This window comes from Scomber japonicus, chromosome 10, assembly GCF_027409825.1.
Source record: "Scomber japonicus isolate fScoJap1 chromosome 10, fScoJap1.pri, whole genome shotgun sequence".
Classification (NCBI taxonomy): domain Eukaryota; kingdom Metazoa; phylum Chordata; class Actinopteri; order Scombriformes; family Scombridae; genus Scomber; species Scomber japonicus.
Window position 1 is genome coordinate 14486064 of NC_070587.1, and position 18842 is coordinate 14504905.

An 18842-nucleotide genomic window follows, 5' to 3' on the forward strand; every position below is an offset into this window, starting at 1 on the left:
AAGACTGCTTGTTCTTCTTCTCCAAGAAGATAATTGTTTATGACTCTGGCTGTATGTTTGGGGTTATTGTCATTCTGCAAAATAAATGTGGGACTCATCTGAATCTTCCCTGATGTTGTTGCAGAATGGACAAAATCTAAAGTGCCTAAAACTTATTTCATTAAAGTAGCCACACAATCCACTAAGACATGCATCTTAAAATGACGAAATTATACAAAAAATGTTTAGGGTTTTTTTCCCTTAGAGAATTTAAATCACCTCAGACAGACCATCTAAAAGCAAGAAGAGCCAGCAGACACAGCTTCATCATCTAATTTTCTGAATTTCACCTCACTTCATCTTGACTTTAACTATTACAGAAATAAGATACTTTCCACTGACTGTAAAAAAGCTCAGTAAAGTCAAGTTAAAATATGTCATATATATGTCAGTGTGTGTTTAATATGATTTTGATGCGCAGAAACTGTCATGATGTGAGTGTTATGTGTGAGTGATAGATGCTCACTGACACTTTGATGCCTCTTTGTCTGTTGCTGCTGTAGTCAAAAAAGTCTTTCTTTTTAAAAAATGAGTCTAGCCTGGAAAACACTTTAAGAAACAAACAGTGACTAGTTTACGTGCTGGGAGGTGAGCCTTGATATTATAAAAATGATCTGTCAGCAACCAGAACAGTGTTCAGTGGATTGATTAAGGCCATATCTTACAGTCTGAATGATAATGGCTGTGATAAGGTCTGACCCCGTGGTACCCTGGTACACAGCTCCGGCTCCATGGCAACTTGTCAGGTTTCCATGAGGAACTCTTCCAGTTTACCACTTAATGTTGATGTTATTTCCACTGCGAGAACCAGGGATATCTCATGTCTTTTGAAATTTACTTACAGTATCTAATCTGCACAGCGAAAAAGAAAAACACTCAAATGTCAAACAATTGCAGTATTTGCAGTTTGGCTGATATTGTATCTTAGAAATGTAGGAATTAATTTTATGATTATTATGATGATAGGAGGATGGGGGTCATAATCTAGACCTTCATATCAAGATCAAAACGTTTATGTAGAACAGCAGACACAGCTATGGGAGTCTAATACAAACCACAATAATCATATAATCTAATACATTAACTATTTTGACCTGAAATAACCTGTGCACAGTAAGTTGCACAGTCAGACCTGCCTCCTGACTGTCTAATCTTTCAACAAATCTAATACACAAACCATCCCAAAAAGAATGACCAGAACTAATCTACCTTAAGCTTTAAAAGGCTTCCAGGGCTTTTTAGGTGTTCAGACACACACTGTCTACAAGTCACCATGTTCAAACACACAGATAATCGAAACCACGCATGTTCACTCAGGGATGTTCCCAGGAAAGCAGTATACAAACATATGGTATAAGTACTGACCAAACTCTATACACACACGCACACACACGCACACGCACACACACACACACACACACACACACACACACACACACACACACACACACACACACACACTAACTAGACTGTCATGTATCTACAGTTAGTGTCAGCTTGAATGCATGAATTGCAACATTTGATCTACTTTAACCTCTGTTTGGAGGTCAAGAACACACACTGAGCCAAAAAGAAGCTTTTCTTGAAGATGTATTGTAATATAAATCTACATTGGGAAAATTCACGCATGCAAAAATAGTACTCTATATGGTCATATTACAGTTCAACGTTTGGAATTCATAAATCTTAACCACTGTGTGCAAGTTACCCACAGGATTCAGTTGTTTCATGTTTCACTTGCAGTGGCACTAACCATGCCTGCTGGCAGCTGTGGCAAGCTGGCAGCTGGTTCCTTTTGCTCAGTATAGGATTAATTATATCCAGCTTCACTGCCCAGCACAGAGACGTGCTATTAGCACAGCAGCAGTGATACTGACAACTACCCTGACTGTGAGTCACCTGTTTTTTTTTGTCACAGAGGTACCTCACTTCTGCTCTGGTCAGTCCAGTGAGCGATGAGGAAAAGACTTGTGAGAGTGTGACACACAGCTGCACACATGACAGCAAGCCAAACGTGGCTCAGATGAAGAGGAACGAGCGCAAAGATGAATCAGAGTGGATGACAGCCGGAGGTAAAATTGGTAGTGGACTATTTCTTTGAAGAGCTGGAATGTATTAGTTTTAAGTGAAATAGCTGGCTTTCCCTGATGTTTGGTTACTGTACGCTGCTCATGTGTTCCAATAAAAAAGGAGCCAAGTAAAAGTCTCACATTAGAGACTAAAGTTTAGTATAATGTCCACTGAAAATAGTGGAAAAATGATTCATCCACTCGTGTGAAAAAAGATACTGTGCCTGTCTGATTTAACCCCATCATTGATATAAAAAAATGACCATGGTTTAATTTAAACACATCCACTTTTTTCTGAAAACGATCAGTAAAGTGGGACACACACACTGCTGAATGGGTGGCCTGCTCTGCCTCTAAGCTACATGAGTTGAGGTACCGTTAAAAAGCATGATACACTCCAGCAACGAATAATCACCTGCACATTTAAATACTGCTGACAAATAAACTCCTCTACTCAGAGATGACCTACGTTACTTGCACATTGTTTTCAAACTCATCTTTAGTTTTTTTTTTCCTTTTGTGCACCATTTTCTAGTCTTCAGGGCTGTGGTCAAAATGCAACACAGCTGCTGAGGCAGTGAAGCTTTGGCTTTTTCCTCCTGCAAGACCACGAGCCAAAGTCTGACCATCTGTTTTATGTTAAGATATACAGGTTGCTACACTGACCTGCCCCAGCAAGGAGTCTTTTGAAGTCGAATGAGGTAATAGATATATTCAATTTGTAATACATTAAGGTCATCATATTTCAAGAGAAATATGCTGTTCTGTTGTGCAATAGTCTGTGCTATGCAACCATCACATCCTGTCTGAATCCCGCCAGAGCTTTATCACCAGTTTATGTCTGCTGCGTTTTTTCTCAGTGCGTCTCCTTCTGCATTCAAATCATTCAAATGTAATTAAAATGCATAAATCACTATTATTTTAAAGTGAAATCAATATAGAAATGTATTTATATATTATAGGATATCAGACATCATCATTATTGTATATTATTATAACAACTCAAACCATTTAAAAGGTGGATAATGTCACAGGAGGCACCAGCTGCCACATACAGACACAACTTCCAAAAAAAGTGTTTTTGAAAGACCTTAAAGCAACTATTTCACTTTTCAGCATATACACACTGGCAGTCGTCAAACTCTGACCTCAGCTGCCTTAGTCCAGCCATTATGATCATTGGCCTTCAAGCAATTTTACTCCAGTTTTCAATTTCAATAATTACAGGCAAAACTGCCTCCTAAAAAGTACAACCCTGGGCAAAGAGTAAACATCAAGTCAGTGGCAATGCCAAGAAAACAATTTACGACAATCTGGAAGATGATATTCTGCTATTCCTGAGGGGGAAAACTCTCTCAGCCACAGTCCAGAAAGACTTAATCTTATTTGGTGGGAATGTATCTCAGGGCAGACGGAGAGGCGATGCAGCAAAGTTTTTATCTAAATCCTTCCTCTGGTACAATTATGTTTTCTTGATTTTAATGACAAACTTTTATTGCCAGATAAACTCATTGTAACAGAAAAATCAACACACGTGTGTAACGGATCTTTCAGTGCAGGTTTGGCTCAGCTGTGGTCCACACCAGTGCTCACACCTCACACAGGCCCTATTCATTACTGGATGTTTGCCTGTCTGAACACATGTGCTCAACATGCATCTCTTCATTGTTTCCATGAGGGAGCAGTCAAAGTGGATGACTGTCATTGATTTAGTCCATGTGCTATTGTGGAAAAAAACCCAGAGAGAGAAAAAAACAAAAACAAAAACAGCAAAAGTGAACAAAACTGATCATTTTTATTGACCAAATGTCACAGTTCCACTGTTACATCCTACAAAATACAAACAAGTTTGTTCATACAAGCACTGCTTGTAATGGTCTACACAACCTACAGGTTCTTGATGCAGACTGATAAATGGACGATCCTACTGACTATGGCAAAGTCATTCTTCACTGACCCACAACCTATGTACAGCTTCAACGTCCAGTTATAAAAAATAAATAAATCAAAAGGCCTTTTTTTCTAAGCCGTTTGACTAGACTGCAATCCTTACTCACATCCTGCCCCCTACTGGCAAAAAGTAACTCTTGCCATTCACACTCATAAGAAATTGTACTCCACCTTCTCAGATAGAGGGGAGGTCAGGGTCCACGCCTTAAGAGCAGGAAAAGGTCACAGCTATGAAATTGACAGCTTGCCTTGAGTCTAAAGAGGCCTCATCAACGTTCCTAAAACATGTCTCTGCTTGGAACAGCCAATACATAAAGCCTGCGCTGTGATTGCAAATACACTTATGATGAGCAACGTGCGGTTTACGTGCCCTGAGGCAAAGAAAAGCAGATGCCCACTCGTACTAAGAGCATCCCAGTAGGTCACATTAATAGAAAACAATGTGTATGCTATAAATACTGCAATCCAAGCTCCAGCAGGTAGCAGCAGATACAATTTTGATTTAAATCAAATACCTGGGTTTGACATCCAAAAAATGACAAAGCAACTAAGTGGACATTTTTAAAAAAAAAAGTTGATATGCTACACATTTCAGTTTGATCTTTTTTTGTGTCATCTTTCCATTTCAGTCTCCTAAAGAGAAACACCTCATACATCAAAAAAAAAAAAAAGAAGACATGTAGAACTGATGACAAATTAGAGCAAAAGCTTTGATTTACAGAGACTCAAAATAAAATTAAGACTGCACTTGGTCACCCATCAAATTCTGATTGTTCATCTTAAGACTGTCAAACTGGATCCACCCGATGACACTGGGATGAAGTAGATTTAAATGACATGACATAAGGCTAACTCTCAAGTTATCGATCCTGAAATGGCTCATTTTCCAGAGCGTGCCACTTCAAGTAAATCTAAACTTTTGTTTTTGAACTTCTTGCATCCACAGATATACTTCCCAGATTTAAAGACCTGTTTGCATAAGATATTAGCAGGAAATTAAACACTGCAAGCTGTGATGTATGGCTTGAGGTTCTATGGAAGATGAGGAGGCATGTTCTGAGTGTTTTAATAAAAAGCTGTTCAAAAATTATCTCCATTGTGCTTACTAGTGTTACTAAGTTTTACCTCCATCCTGAAGTACATTGTTTATGCAAGTCACAGAACATAAACACCTTCTGAGTAATGCTTCATCAACTCATCAGAATGACATCTCGAGATACTTAAATGACAACACAGCATGACCACCGTTATCTAAAAGCTTGTGTACCCTCAGGGCAGTGGGATAAAGCCAATATCAGGTGGGTCGCCCAGGATCAGTGTGACACGGCTAAGCGATGGTGAGGGAGAAGCCAAACGGAAGGCCGGGTTGGAGGAGTGCAGCGAGTCCCTCTTGCTGCTTCTGGTGAACAGAGGGCAAGTGGCAGCTACGGACTGGTGGGCGTGTTGTCGTGTGCAGCCAGCTGAGGGTGAAGGCTCTGTGGAGGGTGCTGCGGTGCTGGAAACCTCCGGGCCTGAGGGAGTAGTTTTTGGGGTGCTGGGAGGGCACAGGCCATGAAAGTCAGAGGAGTGGACCACCCTTTCCAGCACGTCCTTGGTGCTCTGAGTGCACTGCGTGAAGAGGGAGAAACAGACACATCAGGAACAGAGAAACGGTGCTACATTACCAGTTTGTGTTGTGAAAGGCAGAGCTGCAATGACAAAAGAGTAAAAACAGGACAAACATGTACAGAAAAATCAGCAGTGTGATTAAAGGGGTTAGTCTGGAGCTCATGATCACAATGATAGCACTGGTGACGGCGTTGTCAACAGACTCAGATGGAGAAGCATGAAGGTAGTGGGTTAGATGCAGACAATGGAAACAGAAGGTGACCATATGGGAAAAATGGTAAGGATGTGTGTGGTGAGGTTTGCTTGTTCCTGTGTTTCTTCTGGCTCTGAGTGGAGGAGGAGATACAGTTTATGCAGATCGCTTGCGTCACCATGCATGCACAATAAAGCCCCATACGAATGAGAACACCATCTCATCTAACTACAGAGAGGACAAGAGAAAGAAAAATCATCAGCCTTCAAACACGAGCTCCATCCAGCACTGAGTGAGATGTTAATGAGAGGGCAAAAGAGTGGCAATGAAGCATGCACAATCCCAAGTAAGGCAGTGCACCCATCCAACACAATCACTACAAACCAATCACAAAATCTGTCCCAACTGCCCTTTGAGTTATTATGCAAAAAAAAAAAAAAAAAAAAAGGCTTGAAAAAGAAATGACAGCAATTTCAAACCTAAACACAAACTACACGATCAAAGAAAACACAGTGAGCGGAGTGTGTGGAGAGATGTTGTGATCGGTTTTTACGTTCGACCCTACTCTTACCATCAACTGTCTACATGCAGCAGTGCCTTTCAGGCTGTGCAGGATAAAGCAAAATCCTGACAGTTCTCCTCCTAGCAGGGGTGGAATGGATACAGTACAACACTGAGCATTAAATTTTACACACATACATCATTAAAAAACAAACAACAAAAAAACCTCAGGAGATACAACTCTGCCAACCATCTTAATGTCTGCGGTCAGGCACATGAAGACTTGAAGAAATGCAGAAGCAAAATAAACTTAAAACAGAGACCAAAAATCTCAAAATACAAAAATAATGTTTATTTAAACACATAAAACACTTATTACGCTTTTTGGATAAAATAAAATAAGTGAAAGTGATGAGCTTTCACAGATTTAAAGAAAAAAGCAGTATAACTAATTATATACCTAAAGTGTTACATTGACAATATTGAGTGACAAATATATTTAAGGCATGTGACAAATTATCTGTGATAAAGTGCTGGTAAATAAATCATATGCAAAACATTTTCATGTTCTACTAAAAAGCAAGTATTGAGTCATTGGTGTGCGTAAACCTTCACCACAACATACAAGCAACCTCAGCAGTACAGTAACAAGGAGGTAGATACAGCAACATTTGAATTCCTAAGTAAGCAAACATAAAGAAAGATATATCATATGTCAAAAGGTGCAAAAATCAACGTGTTTACTGTCTCACAAATGGCCAGAATATATCTGCAGCGGTCCAACAGGTTAACCCATCAATTCAGCAATGACCTCAACAAATGGTTAAATATCTAGATGTTAAACCTCTGCTACTTTCTGACATTTTTAACTGCTCGGTGATGCCAGACAGTGTTATGAGTGACTTCCAAGACAGTTTGCTCTAGATGACACAGCGGTATTATTTCAGCATGTTGCACGGTGATAAATTACCTCTTCTGTTGAATGCCAGCTCTAATTGGCTAGCTTAAATCATTTCTACATGAATGAGGCATTATCATTTGTGTCAGTTTAAAGCTATTGTAAGCTGAGCCCTAGTAATATTGTTCCAGACTACTTAATAGGCCATTCATTATTAACAATTCACTTTGTTCTGATTTCATGATCATTATGTAAAAAAAAAACGTGCAACTTTCATAACACTGGGCACAGATTCAAAGTTCTGCATGTCTGCAACTCTGCTTGATGGACTGAAGCTGGACGTCTGAAGATGAAACAGTGGACACAGAGTGGAGAAGGCACACGGGGAGTGGGCAGACTAACAATAACACATGAACTATGGGACAGTCAGGACTTGGGAGGGACCACAAGCTGGTTCATCCTACCATGTGTGCGTCATTCTTGGCCACGAAGGGAGGCAGCTCTATCTCTGAGGCAGACGCAGCAGGGACCGCCTCATTAGGAGGCAGGAATCCTCTTCTGTCGATCAGGCTGGAGGAAAGAACAGAGATTACAAAGCACTGTAATATATACTGTAACCAGTGTTGATGTTTGTTGACTAATAACTTTCATCATAGTTTTCATGAACAACCTTTTTTTTCCCAACCGAAAACGAGATAACTAAATCAAAACTAATGCATGATGATGGAAACTATGACGAAATGTATTGACATTTTCAGTGATGAGATCCAATCCGAAGGTAGAGACAAGTTAGGGAGAGGTGGGACGACTTGGGAAGAGATCCAATCAGAACTAATCACTTTTACCATAAGGAGGTGAACCACACATTTGATATACCCCAAAGATGGTGCAACTAGCACTAGCAGCCTTGCTATGGGTGCTTCTCAATTCTCTTAAATTGCATCCAACTTTCCCTCACTTGCGTCTTAGTCACACAATGAAAGGATAGAGGAGACACGGAGATTTTAGAGAAATGAAACTCTGAAGCGTCACGTGAAGCAACGTCTGTTTCTGACGCTGTAAGCTTTGATGGAGTTTGTGTCTTCACACATACTGATACAAATAAAAGGTGCAGTTATCACTGACAGATCAGCAATGTTTCTCTCTGCAGCCTTTTATATTATATCTGTTTGACAAACACCTGCACATGGATAAAAATCTCCATTCCTGGTGTGTAGTCCACTGTGTCCTGCACAGAGACATATAAACCATTCCTGCTGGCAGAATGCCTTTGTTATTTATTAATTATTTGCATGTACAGGCTATTTATTGATATTCTGGTTGTGAATTAATTATTTAATAACCCTGAATATGACCAGGATGTTTTTCAAATACTGAAATGTTTTATTAGGCTGAATGTTTCAGGAATAATTGATGATGTAACTCATATAGAACCCAACACTCAGGAATTTTCAACCTCACATGGAAATGACAACAAATTATGTAAAATATAAATGTGTTCAAACTTTGTCTCTTATGTTAATTTCATCCATAACATATAGGCTAATATCCATCAATAATAATAGTTAATGGGGGAAATAACATCATGAAAAGAAAAATCTTTCTAATACATGAAGAAAGTTGTTTATGGTTCTTTTTGTTGAGCAGATGGACAATTAACAGATTTTTAACTAGATGGTGAATCAGAAAGTAAAATATACCAGAGTGACACACTTGAGTTTATTCTGTAATCTGTCTCCACTTCAAACTTGAAGCGACATTTGCAGGCAACTATTGTTATTGAGATGTTCTTTTGTGAAAAAGTCAGGCCGAGCCAGGTAAATAAAGGTATGTTTGCGTTTCAAATAACGAGTCAAATCTGTGTCTGTGTGTATTGCACATTTAAACCTTAATGTTATTCCATAACAGGTAAATATAGGATTCATTTCTTCTAGTAGTAATAATGACTTCAGAGATTCAAGACAAACGTTTTACCCTTTACAAATTATATTTAAGTTGACTAAATCAATATTAAGTCGACTAAAACAAAAACAATGTAGAGGACTAAATTATGACTAAAACTAAATGACATTTTAGTCAAAAAACTGAATAAAACTAAATCAAAATTAACACAGACTGTAGCTGACAGTGTCATCAAGGAAAGGTTCATGATGCATTTTCACTCATACTGAGAAGAGGAACATGTTTGCAAGGTGTATGCTTATGTGATGTGTTTTCTTGATGTCTTCACTTACCTTGGGGGCATGGGGCCACATAACGTCACACAACAGTTGGTTATAATGCTGTTATAACTGTATGGGTTCCCAGAGTCGTCTGCACCCCTTTTACTTGACCAGGAGCCCTTAATCTGCAGTTAACATTGACAAATATAGTCAGTAGGTGAAGCTTAATTTAATAATTATGATTGAACTGTGTTCATACTGTATATGGCTGTGAGTACTTACGTCTTCATTTGTTGTGAGGTTGGAGGCTACTAAGTAAGTATGGAAGCCTGAGAGGCCCAGAATAGACCAGATGGAAAAGAAACAAATCACCAACTCCACCACAGTACACAAGGAAGAGTCAAGGAAGGATAACATCTCTATTATCACTGATTACTGAAGAGTGATGGCAATTAGAGCTACATGATCAACATCTATGACAAGGGTATGAAAATATGTGTGTGTGTAGTTTCCTGATATTAGTCAGAGGCAGACCAAATATACAAATATGATTGATTTGTCAAGAAATAACTATGATCGTGTCATTTATATCATAGAATATAATATTTCTGTGTCAACACAGCTTCACATAATGGTTGCTAAAATAACACTGCATCTTATGTTTTTGCATCAATGTTTTTACCTACAAATCATACACAGGCTCTTCACATCAGAATACTTTCCAAGGAATATCGAAAAACTATTTAGATTAAATTTGTGCGTTACAGTCCAGCCAGTTTTAATTTTTTTAAACTTGAAACTTTCCTGGAAATGTATTACAGAGAAACATTTGTTTCAAATTACATGAAGATGGTTTCATCATAATGGATGCTAACCAATAAACAGCAAACAACAAAGTCTGTCTGCATTCAGAAAAACACACACAGACTTCAACATGACATGAGACAGCAAACCTACTACTGAAAAGCCATCTGCCTAAAAGCACTGATCCTATTAAGTGTAACTATTTCTTAGCACGAGACAGCAGCCTCATCAAAAGACCCCATCAACATCTTAACTAGTTGAATTATGTGAATATTCGGTATGTAAAAAGGATATCTGGCAGGGCTCTCCTGGATGGCTTGGACAAGGCTTTTACCTGCTTGAGAACCTGGAGAACAAAAAAGCAGACACAAAGCAACCATAAACTTTTTTTGAGATACATGACAATTGCGACAGCTTAACTGAGCACATTTGTCTTCGTGTTTAGTGAGGATACTTACGCAGAGTAATGTGTGTGATGACACAGCCAAATATGAAAGAGGTCAAAAAAGACAGAGAGATGATGAAGCTGTAGAAAAAGCGGTAATTGCGCTTCCCAACACAGTTCCCCACCCATGGGCAGTGGTGATCAAATCGCTCTGAGGGTGAAAAAACAGTAAAAATACTAGAGATGAGAGACATGTTTATAGTGGTCATGCGGTATACTAGTAATAAGGGTTAATATCTAAATGCCATATATTAAATCATTCAGATCAATGAAGCTGAAGAAGAAAAGACTAGAGCCAGTCGGTAAGATTGGAATAGTCAATACTGGCATCTTTTACAGGGTCTGTATTTACTGTAGATACCATTTACTCACTCCAGAAGTTAGACATGTCCATGCTGTCAAAACTAAATTTAGTGAAGAGCACTATCTTCCTATCACCTAACAAATACAATCACCCTCAAATTAATATAAAAGCAAATTAGCGTTTTCTTATTCCAACCACAAACTACACAGATCCAGCAGAGATATAAAACTGATTTCCAATTTTGATTTAACATGCAGATGCTCATTCAAAAACAGCTGCCAAAGTCAAGTTTTTCATGTGAATTTAACATCAGTTTTGGTAAAGGCGGTCAGCCAGTCAACTAATTTAAAGTCGCAATCTATATATGGTGAGAGTATTGTTTCATAGTTTCAGTAGGATTGAAGAAACAGAAGTGGTTTCATATAGAAAGCAGTAGAGTATGTTCCTCTTGGAAATGGTATTAAGTTTCATAAGTGCAGTTGGAATTAATGGTAACTTCCCATCATGTCCTTACCAACACAGTTGTCACACAGGCTGCAGTGGGAGGTCCGAGGGGGGCGGAACATTTTACAAGTGAAGCAGTATTTAAGCTTTACCACCTGCTGGTTGATGAGGATCTCCTTGGTCCGTGGAGGAGGCCGATATGTGGATGATCCTGAGGTATCTTAAAAATAGAGAAGTAGAGAGGGAGAAATTTAGCAAGAGACTAGAGGGACATTTCCTCAAATATTTCACCCAGAGAGCAACCAAATGAAGAGTGATTGAGGAAGGAAAAATAAGTAAATGCATTTTTATTTTAAAGAAAGAAAGAAAAAAAGTTTGGCTTTTGCACTCTTCAGTGATGACAAAGCATAAGCTGATTAGCGCTTGGTCTACAGTTCAACAACAAACACATCCCCCATATGGCAAAGCTCTTTTACTCCATCTGTCCCACAGTGAGTATGCAGTTCCTTGGTGCCCCTTACCTATCTGCTTCTCTATGTCTGCAGCTTCATCTGGGGTGGCCCTGGGTAGGATGCCTGGGTCTGTAAAGCTGGTTCTCAACAAGGAGATTACCACAAACACAAAAAGTACGCCACCAATCACAGGTATGAAGACGGTCAGATGGTCTACCAGGAATGGGCAACTGAAAAAGAAAAATCTTTGTAAAACACCCCTTAATTTTTAGAGGTACTCTCAAGGAAAAAATGCACATAATACAGGATTATACAGTGACCGCCTCCACATGCACATCATCAGCAGGGACCTTGAAGGGCTCGCAGACACACAGAAAGGGGACATTTATTGTTACTTACTCAAATGCAAAGAAAAGGCCACACGTGACAACAATAAGGCCCAGTGTCAGAGGGAGGACACCGCTCTGTCTGGCCAGGATGATCCGTCCATTGCAGAAAAATCTGTTCTTCCCAGGGAACACTTCCCATTTCCTCCGCGGCCGCTGCGCTTTCTTATCGGTGTGGTTTTGTGCCGACGAGGGCGACACAGCCAGCGCCCGCGGGTCGATCTGTTGGTACTCGCAATTCTTCATCATGTAAACAGCCTCGACACGTCTCGGAGGTAGCTAAAGGCACATACGAAACTCTCTTTTCTCGCCGTATTTTTTTCCTAGAGACAACAATGTCACAATTCAGTCATTGTAGATGGGCTGATATTTTGATGCTTCCCATCCTTAATGCTAACGCTAGCTAGCTACCGAACCAGTTAAGACATTCTTCTCCGTAGTTGTGTTTTACGAGTTGAATTGGTTTCCGAGTTGACTCAAGGTTAACTACCATCTTTTGTGGTTAAATTAAACCAAAATCCAAATATTAATATCCATTTGGTTCTCGTAACTCGCCGTTTTTGTCAAAAAATAAAACACAAACAGACGAGCTTCGGCTCAAGCTTCTTCCAGGGTCGTGTCTAACTGGTAACCTCAGATTTGTGTGAAGTACCGCGAGATTTATAGCGAAGCAGTAACTTTAACCCAAACCACGTTTCAAATGATCATTGTAAACAAAACCATGACCTTTCCCTAACGCTAACCCATTCATTTTGATACCTAAACGTAATCATATATTTGCCTTATGTTGTGACATCACAAAACAGTGAGACAAGTATATTTTGAAGCGGCTCGCGAGAGTTTTGCATATCTAGGGTTACCATAATGCACGTTTCCTTTTGTTTCCGTCAGCCAAGTACGTCACAGCGTGGATGATGACGTAGCACGTAGAGCCAGTATAATGCTGACCTGGCTAAGTTGGCATCAACAGCTTTAAATGTTGTTTTCACCACATTCATCTATTGAAGCCCAATGTATAAAATATAATAATATATTTTTAACAAGCAAAATTAGATTAACCAATTTATAGCAGTTTATCTGTTGCTTTTGTTTATAACAGGCCCTTTTTTTTTTAAAGTTTTCCTCTACAGATTTATAGTCCAACAGGCAGGCAGATTACAGTACAAGATATGCTGTTAATAGGGTTTTATTAGTATTTTATTGTTTAAAAAAAGGTAATATTTCAACTATAGACTATACATAGACACCAGCATCATTATCTGTAAAAGAAATATATTAATAACAACACCCTATAAATACATTGTGCCAAATATAGAATATTTTGACATCGATACCAAATTCTCTCTTTGTGTCACTATTCCTCCACTGCTGCTCAGCCTGGAATCAGCAGTGTTTGTAGGAGGCATAAATAGGAAATGATGTCCTAAAAACACTGTAATATTACTTTCACATGAGGTTTGGATTGTACTTTAGCACAGAACAAGTACTGTTTCGTTCCCTGTCTCTTCCATTGGAGGCAAGTTGGGACGGGATCTCTTAATGGCTAGTGTGAACTGGAGAAAATATTACTGCAAGGAAAAATTGTTTTAATGTACATATTTTAATATGTATTGTTTTGAAACGTTCAAAAATGTGTAGTTATTGTTTAACAGTTGGATGGGTTTCACAACCTCGCCAGTGCTCAGAGTGTATGTCAGCTTTGACATCATGCAGTGTGTTTCATTTGTATTTGTCAAATTTGTTGATTTATTAGATTTGTAATTATCTGGCCCATTAAAAATTAATTATATTGACAATATCCATTTAAAATACAGGCCAAAAAATGTAATACTTAATTGAGAAGTTGCTTGTGTTGTGGTAAATTAAGTGTTTCCAGGAGTACAGCAGCCTCTAGTGGTTTTAAACCAATGTCTGCAAGCTTCATGACGGGGTAAACTGGAGACTTATGAAAACTCTTAGCCTAAAAACTGCAATAACAGATCAGTTTTGTGAATGAAACAGTATTAACTTTATGATTTAACATATTTTAAATTCATAGGCAAGCCAATGAATGTTTGTATTAAAATACTTTGTTTATCTAGCTTTTCAATCCCAGGCTCTTCTGAAATCACAGACACTCTGTTGTGAGTAGTCTATGTATGATCAGAGAGATGATTTTGATCATGAGAAATGCTTCCACATGTACATGCAGTGTGTGTGAATTAATCAATTAAGGGCTGTCACGCCAATGCAAAAAGGTTCCTTACAATAAAACCAATATTCAGTAAATTAACATTTATCACTGAAAAAAAAACTTTTATAAAAATTAAATAAACTCAGAATAATGCTTCAGTAAATTGAGGGACTGACAACTTTATTTTTTCATTCACATCCAAAAGTCCTGACATAAAACCTGGAATTATTATTCCAAACATGCAGTGCAGAATTAAACAGAATCATTAAAATTTCAATTCTCCAGCAGGAACTCTGCAAGAAATAAAAATATATTTTTTCCCAGTACAACCACAGTTCTTCCCAAGATTTACAACCATACAGTAAACAATCAAGTTTCAGTAGTATTATACACAAGTTTGTTCTCAAACAATTACAAAGACATTTAACTAAGATGTGCAAACAAAATTTCTTGACTATTGCATGAATAAATCTGCTCAAAAATGTAATGTTCTATATAGGACTGGACAATATGAAAATAATATGAGGCACAGCTTTTCATACTTTACTTGGCTTTAGATTTGTTTTCCCCGCATAAAAGTATGATTTTTTTTTTCTTTTATTTAAAAATAAAAGTGACAAATGGTGGTATCTACATATACTATTATTTTCTTGACAGATTCCTTTTAAGCTATTGCAACACAAGATTTACTAGTCTTTGTATTGACAAAAAAAAACTGTTGATGCTGTAACTGTAAAAACACATGTATGTGGATTTGGAATAAAGTATACGGCCCAGCTCTACATAGAAAATATGCATTTAAAGCTCAAGAGTAATGTCTCAATTCAAGTCCATGGTAAGAAGTTACAATGCAGTGCAAGGCCCAGCACCCAGTAAGAGAGGAAGTATCCCAGGATACTCTGTGTAGTGGGAGAGCAGGTTTTAAAGTGTGGCAGCAGTGCGATGATGGGGTTTTGAGGCGTGTGCTTGCATCCATTTCTGAAATGTGTCTGCAGCTGTATGTTGGGCGTTGATGTTTTTCTTCGATGAAGAAGAGGCTCGTTGAGGAGGAGTAGATGAGCACTTATCCAAAAGGGCACAGGAGACGAGGAGGCCATGAATCTGGTTAGAACCTAGAAACGCAGATTAAAATGAGCATGAGCAGAGATTTACAGTTGTTCGCATCACATATATTATAAAACAGATTCCTACAAGAAAATCATAATATGGTTTCCTTACCTGCACATGCATGCACAAGGTCCCAAAGACCAGGAGTACTGTTGAATGTACAATATATACAAAGACTCTGGGGTTGAAGAATCCTGGTATGGGTTTGTCATGTCCTTTATGTACACCTGTCTCCCAAAGTCCAAGTCTTAGACACAGTTCTGGATTTGCTTGGAAATACGCATAAGCTGCCATTACGCCAAGAGTAGCCATCGGTAGAGCAAGAATAAAGTTTGGTATCTGCCTCAGCTCAAAGTAACGGAGGAAGCCCACATCCCAGTACACATCCTGGATGTGAGAATAAAGCAGGGGGAGGGGTCTCATGCACCAAAGGGGTGGCGGACCATTTTCATCAGGGACCCGGTAGCCCTTCCGTTCACCCAGCGATAGAAGCTCAGGGTGAATCCGCTCTAAGGAGACTGATGGTGTACAAAACGTCCTATACCCATAGTACTGGAAAGCACAGAAGGGAAGTGCAATAATTGCAGTTCCCAGGAGAGAGGTGAGCAGGAGACGAATGATAGCCCAGATGTAGTGGAAGACTTTGTTGTGGCCTTTTGTTGTTGTGCGATACACACGAATCTGGGAAATGGCATGGAGTGATGGAAGATACAACAGAAATCCTATGTTAACAAGTCCATTAGATCGTGCTGCAGTGGCTATACTGAGGGCCAGGCAGGCTCGGAAGGTGAACCCCTTCTCCAGGAGGAACAGGCCACCGAAAGTGAGTGCGGCAAACAGGCTCTCGGAGTATCCAGCAGTCATGAAAACATTTGCAGGTGTGACACAGTAGAGCAGGCTAGAGAGCAGTGCGAGACGCCTGTCCTGCAGAACGCTTCTACTGAGTGCATGCAAGGCGACCACGCTCAGCAGGAAGAGGGCAGTGTTACCCAGAGCAACGGCCACCAGCAGACGCCCCCGCACACTCAGCCAGCTGCTTAGGGGCCACAGCAGTGTCTCTGCCATGCCTCGGAGGACAACGGGGAAAAGGGGGAAGAAAGCAAAGTTGTGCTCATAGAGGTATCCTCTCTCAGCAATGAAGAGAAAATGCTCAGCGTCCCAATGAGAGAGGCCACCCAACAACCACTCCACTGCAGAGTCCAGGTACAGAGGCTCCTCTGTCCGTGGAGGCTTGAATGCATCAGCATCATGGTCAGGGATGGCAGCATTCAAAACAGCCTGAAGAAAATAATATCATTGGATTAAATATATTGCCTTTACATAAGAGAGTCTGCTAAGAAACAACCAGTATACAGGTGTGTAGCTACTTAACACATGCAGTAACTCCTGTACGTATTCCCTAGACTAGAGCACTTTTCAGTAGATATCTCACAATCGTACTCTATTTTACTGTCAAGGTGACTCAAACGTTCAGGTAAAAAAAAAGATTATTAACCTAGCTATGCGTTGGCAACGCTAAACAGTAAATTTTACAACAGCCTACCTGTAAAGTCTTACCTGTAAAAACAGTGAGAGCCCTCTGGTAACTGTAGCAAACTCCAGTACTGCTCTGACATCCATAGTCATTGATTAGACAAACCAAATCTTGTTATAAGAGGCCCGAGCATCATAGCTACGACGAGAGTCAACACTGGACTCGTCATATTTTCTATAATACATAGCTAGCTCGGAAAAACTACTCGTTGAATAGAACAATGTCGATTTCCACGTTGACATTGGTTCGAAAAATTTAAGAAGAAGAGGTAAACATTGGTGTTATCCGATAGCCACTTATCTTCGAGCAGCGTTTGATTTCGCTCAGGCTCAATCTTTGTCCTCACATCCCTATCCTGCTGCAGGCTGCTGCTCGGAGCTCCTTTCGAGTGGTCGTGTCTAGATGGTTACCCTAGATCCGCCAAACTCTCGTGAGATTTATACGCATTGTGCAAGTTGTAAAATATAATTATATTTTATGACGTGACAACGCTGTGGTTAAGGTCTGGTTAGGTTTAGACACAAAAATACCACCGGTTAGGTGAGTGAAAGATCGTTGTTTTAGGTTAAAATGATCACTCTCGCGAGACCTGGCGTTTCTCGGTCTTGCGTTACTAACGTTACCGTTTCGAATAGCTCTTTTCACTTCCGGCGTAAGGTCTTTAAAAAATAAAGGTTCACGTGATGAAGAGTACCCTTTTTCTCGATTCACCTGTACACCACATGAGTTCAGATTGTGGCAAAGTTAACAGCATTTTCCAGTTTAGCTTTTATCGACCCAGAGCTGCATTCACGTGCTCCCCAGATGGTTTCCTTTCTCGTGTTGGGAAATCGTGTTCAGTCGTAATGTGGAAACAACACAGACCAAACTGCAAACAATATGATTGGCATCCCTCCTCCCCAGACTTATTGTTTCAACAAAAAACACTAACTTTACCTGACTTGTTAATGCCAATAACTATTTTAACTAATCTAGGTAATTCTGGATGGACAGCAACTAATTTACAACCTATTATCATGTTACATATGAGCCAAAAACTTGACCTGTAACACGTAAAAAGTTTTTTACTTTCATCCATCAAATATTTTCGTTCGACTTTCCGAGTTGTTGTTTTTTTCGACTTGGGCGTGTGTGTAAATCGATTTCAGAATCGGCAATTATTTTTTCCCATTATCCCGACACCACATTACCTTTACGTTTGCTATGACCACGCGGTGCGTGATCACGTGATAATCTTCGTGCTCCACATCACGGTTTGAAAAGAGGTACACGTGTTATTATTAACTTACGTTTCCTGTCTTTAAAGTTGTATTACTTTACATTAAATTAGCTTGAAATTAAGATGAATATTTGGCCGTAATACACATGCCTTTGTAGGTAATGTGAATCTCATAAATACTGTTTTAAAAAGTGATTTGTGAAAAGTGAATGTTTTTGATTCATCATGTCAAATGCACATTACATGTGTATTAGTGAAACTGCATATAAAGTTATTTGTGTGAGCTGAAATATTTAAACTATATGCAAAGAGAAAAAGCCTTCTTCTTCAGGCTGTTTTAGTTTAAGTAGGGCTGAACAATTAATCGAAATTTTAAAAAAACCCCAACAACATTGCAATATGTCCTTCTTCAACTTTCAAATCGCCAGAGGCACAATACAGGTGAAATATAAATAAATACCATTTTAGACTAAATATTATCATGTGGCAGATATTTCTACACGTCATATTCTACAAAATAAAGAAAGCATTTTAGTTTGGTACAGATCCCTGCA

At 39.2% G+C, this 18842-nt stretch overlaps 2 protein-coding genes across 3 annotated transcripts; both read right to left on the reverse strand.

Annotated features, from left to right (window-relative positions):
• Positions 1-3883: 3883 nt before the first annotated feature.
• Positions 3884-12873, reverse strand: zdhhc18a (zinc finger DHHC-type palmitoyltransferase 18a). Of its 2 annotated transcripts, XM_053327496.1 has the most exons (10): positions 12269-12873; positions 11939-12099; positions 11488-11637; positions 10683-10820; positions 10519-10570; positions 9703-9805; positions 9493-9605; positions 7723-7828; positions 6431-6501; positions 5558-5666 (listed from the first exon to the last, which is right to left on the reverse strand). In XM_053327496.1, the coding sequence occupies exons 1-9, from the start codon at positions 12502-12504 to the stop codon at positions 6460-6462; spliced, it is 1101 nt and encodes a 366-aa protein (XP_053183471.1). In that variant the 5' UTR covers positions 12505-12873; the 3' UTR covers positions 5558-5666; positions 6431-6459. The 2 variants fall into 2 exon arrangements, with proteins under 2 accessions (XP_053183470.1, XP_053183471.1); XM_053327495.1 differs by lacking the exon at positions 6431-6501 and having other exon boundaries at positions 3884-5666.
• Positions 12874-14591: 1718 nt separating this feature from the next.
• Positions 14592-17661, reverse strand: pigv (phosphatidylinositol glycan anchor biosynthesis, class V). The gene is made up of 3 exons (XM_053327494.1): positions 17093-17661; positions 15647-16813; positions 14592-15540 (listed from the first exon to the last, which is right to left on the reverse strand). Exons 1-3 carry the CDS (start codon positions 17159-17161, stop codon positions 15253-15255), a joined length of 1524 nt encoding a protein of 507 aa, XP_053183469.1. The 5' UTR covers positions 17162-17661; the 3' UTR covers positions 14592-15252.
• Between the last annotated feature and the right edge of the window lie 1181 nt (positions 17662-18842).

Bases quoted from the DNA above. Each gene is read 5' to 3' on its own strand.
- zdhhc18a (XM_053327495.1), bottom strand. From the start codon at position 12,504: ATGATGAAGAATTGCGAGTACCAACAGATCGACCCGCGGGCGCTGGCT. The intron at 10,821-11,487 runs GTAAGGACATGA...TTTCACCCTCAG, and splicing joins CCTGTGTGACAACTGTGTTG to AGCGATTTGATCACCACTGC. The intron at 7,829-9,492 runs GTAAGTGAAGAC...TCTTTCCTCCAG, and splicing joins TGTGGCCCCATGCCCCCAAG to CCTGATCGACAGAAGAGGAT.
- pigv (XM_053327494.1), bottom strand. From the start codon at position 17,161: ATGACTATGGATGTCAGAGCAGTACTGGAGTTTGCTACAGTTACCAGA. The intron at 16,814-17,092 runs GTAAGACTTTAC...TATTTTCTTCAG, and splicing joins GGCTCTCACTGTTTTTACAG to GCTGTTTTGAATGCTGCCAT. The intron at 15,541-15,646 runs GTAAGGAAACCA...CTGCGTTTCTAG, and splicing joins CCTTGTGCATGCATGTGCAG to GTTCTAACCAGATTCATGGC.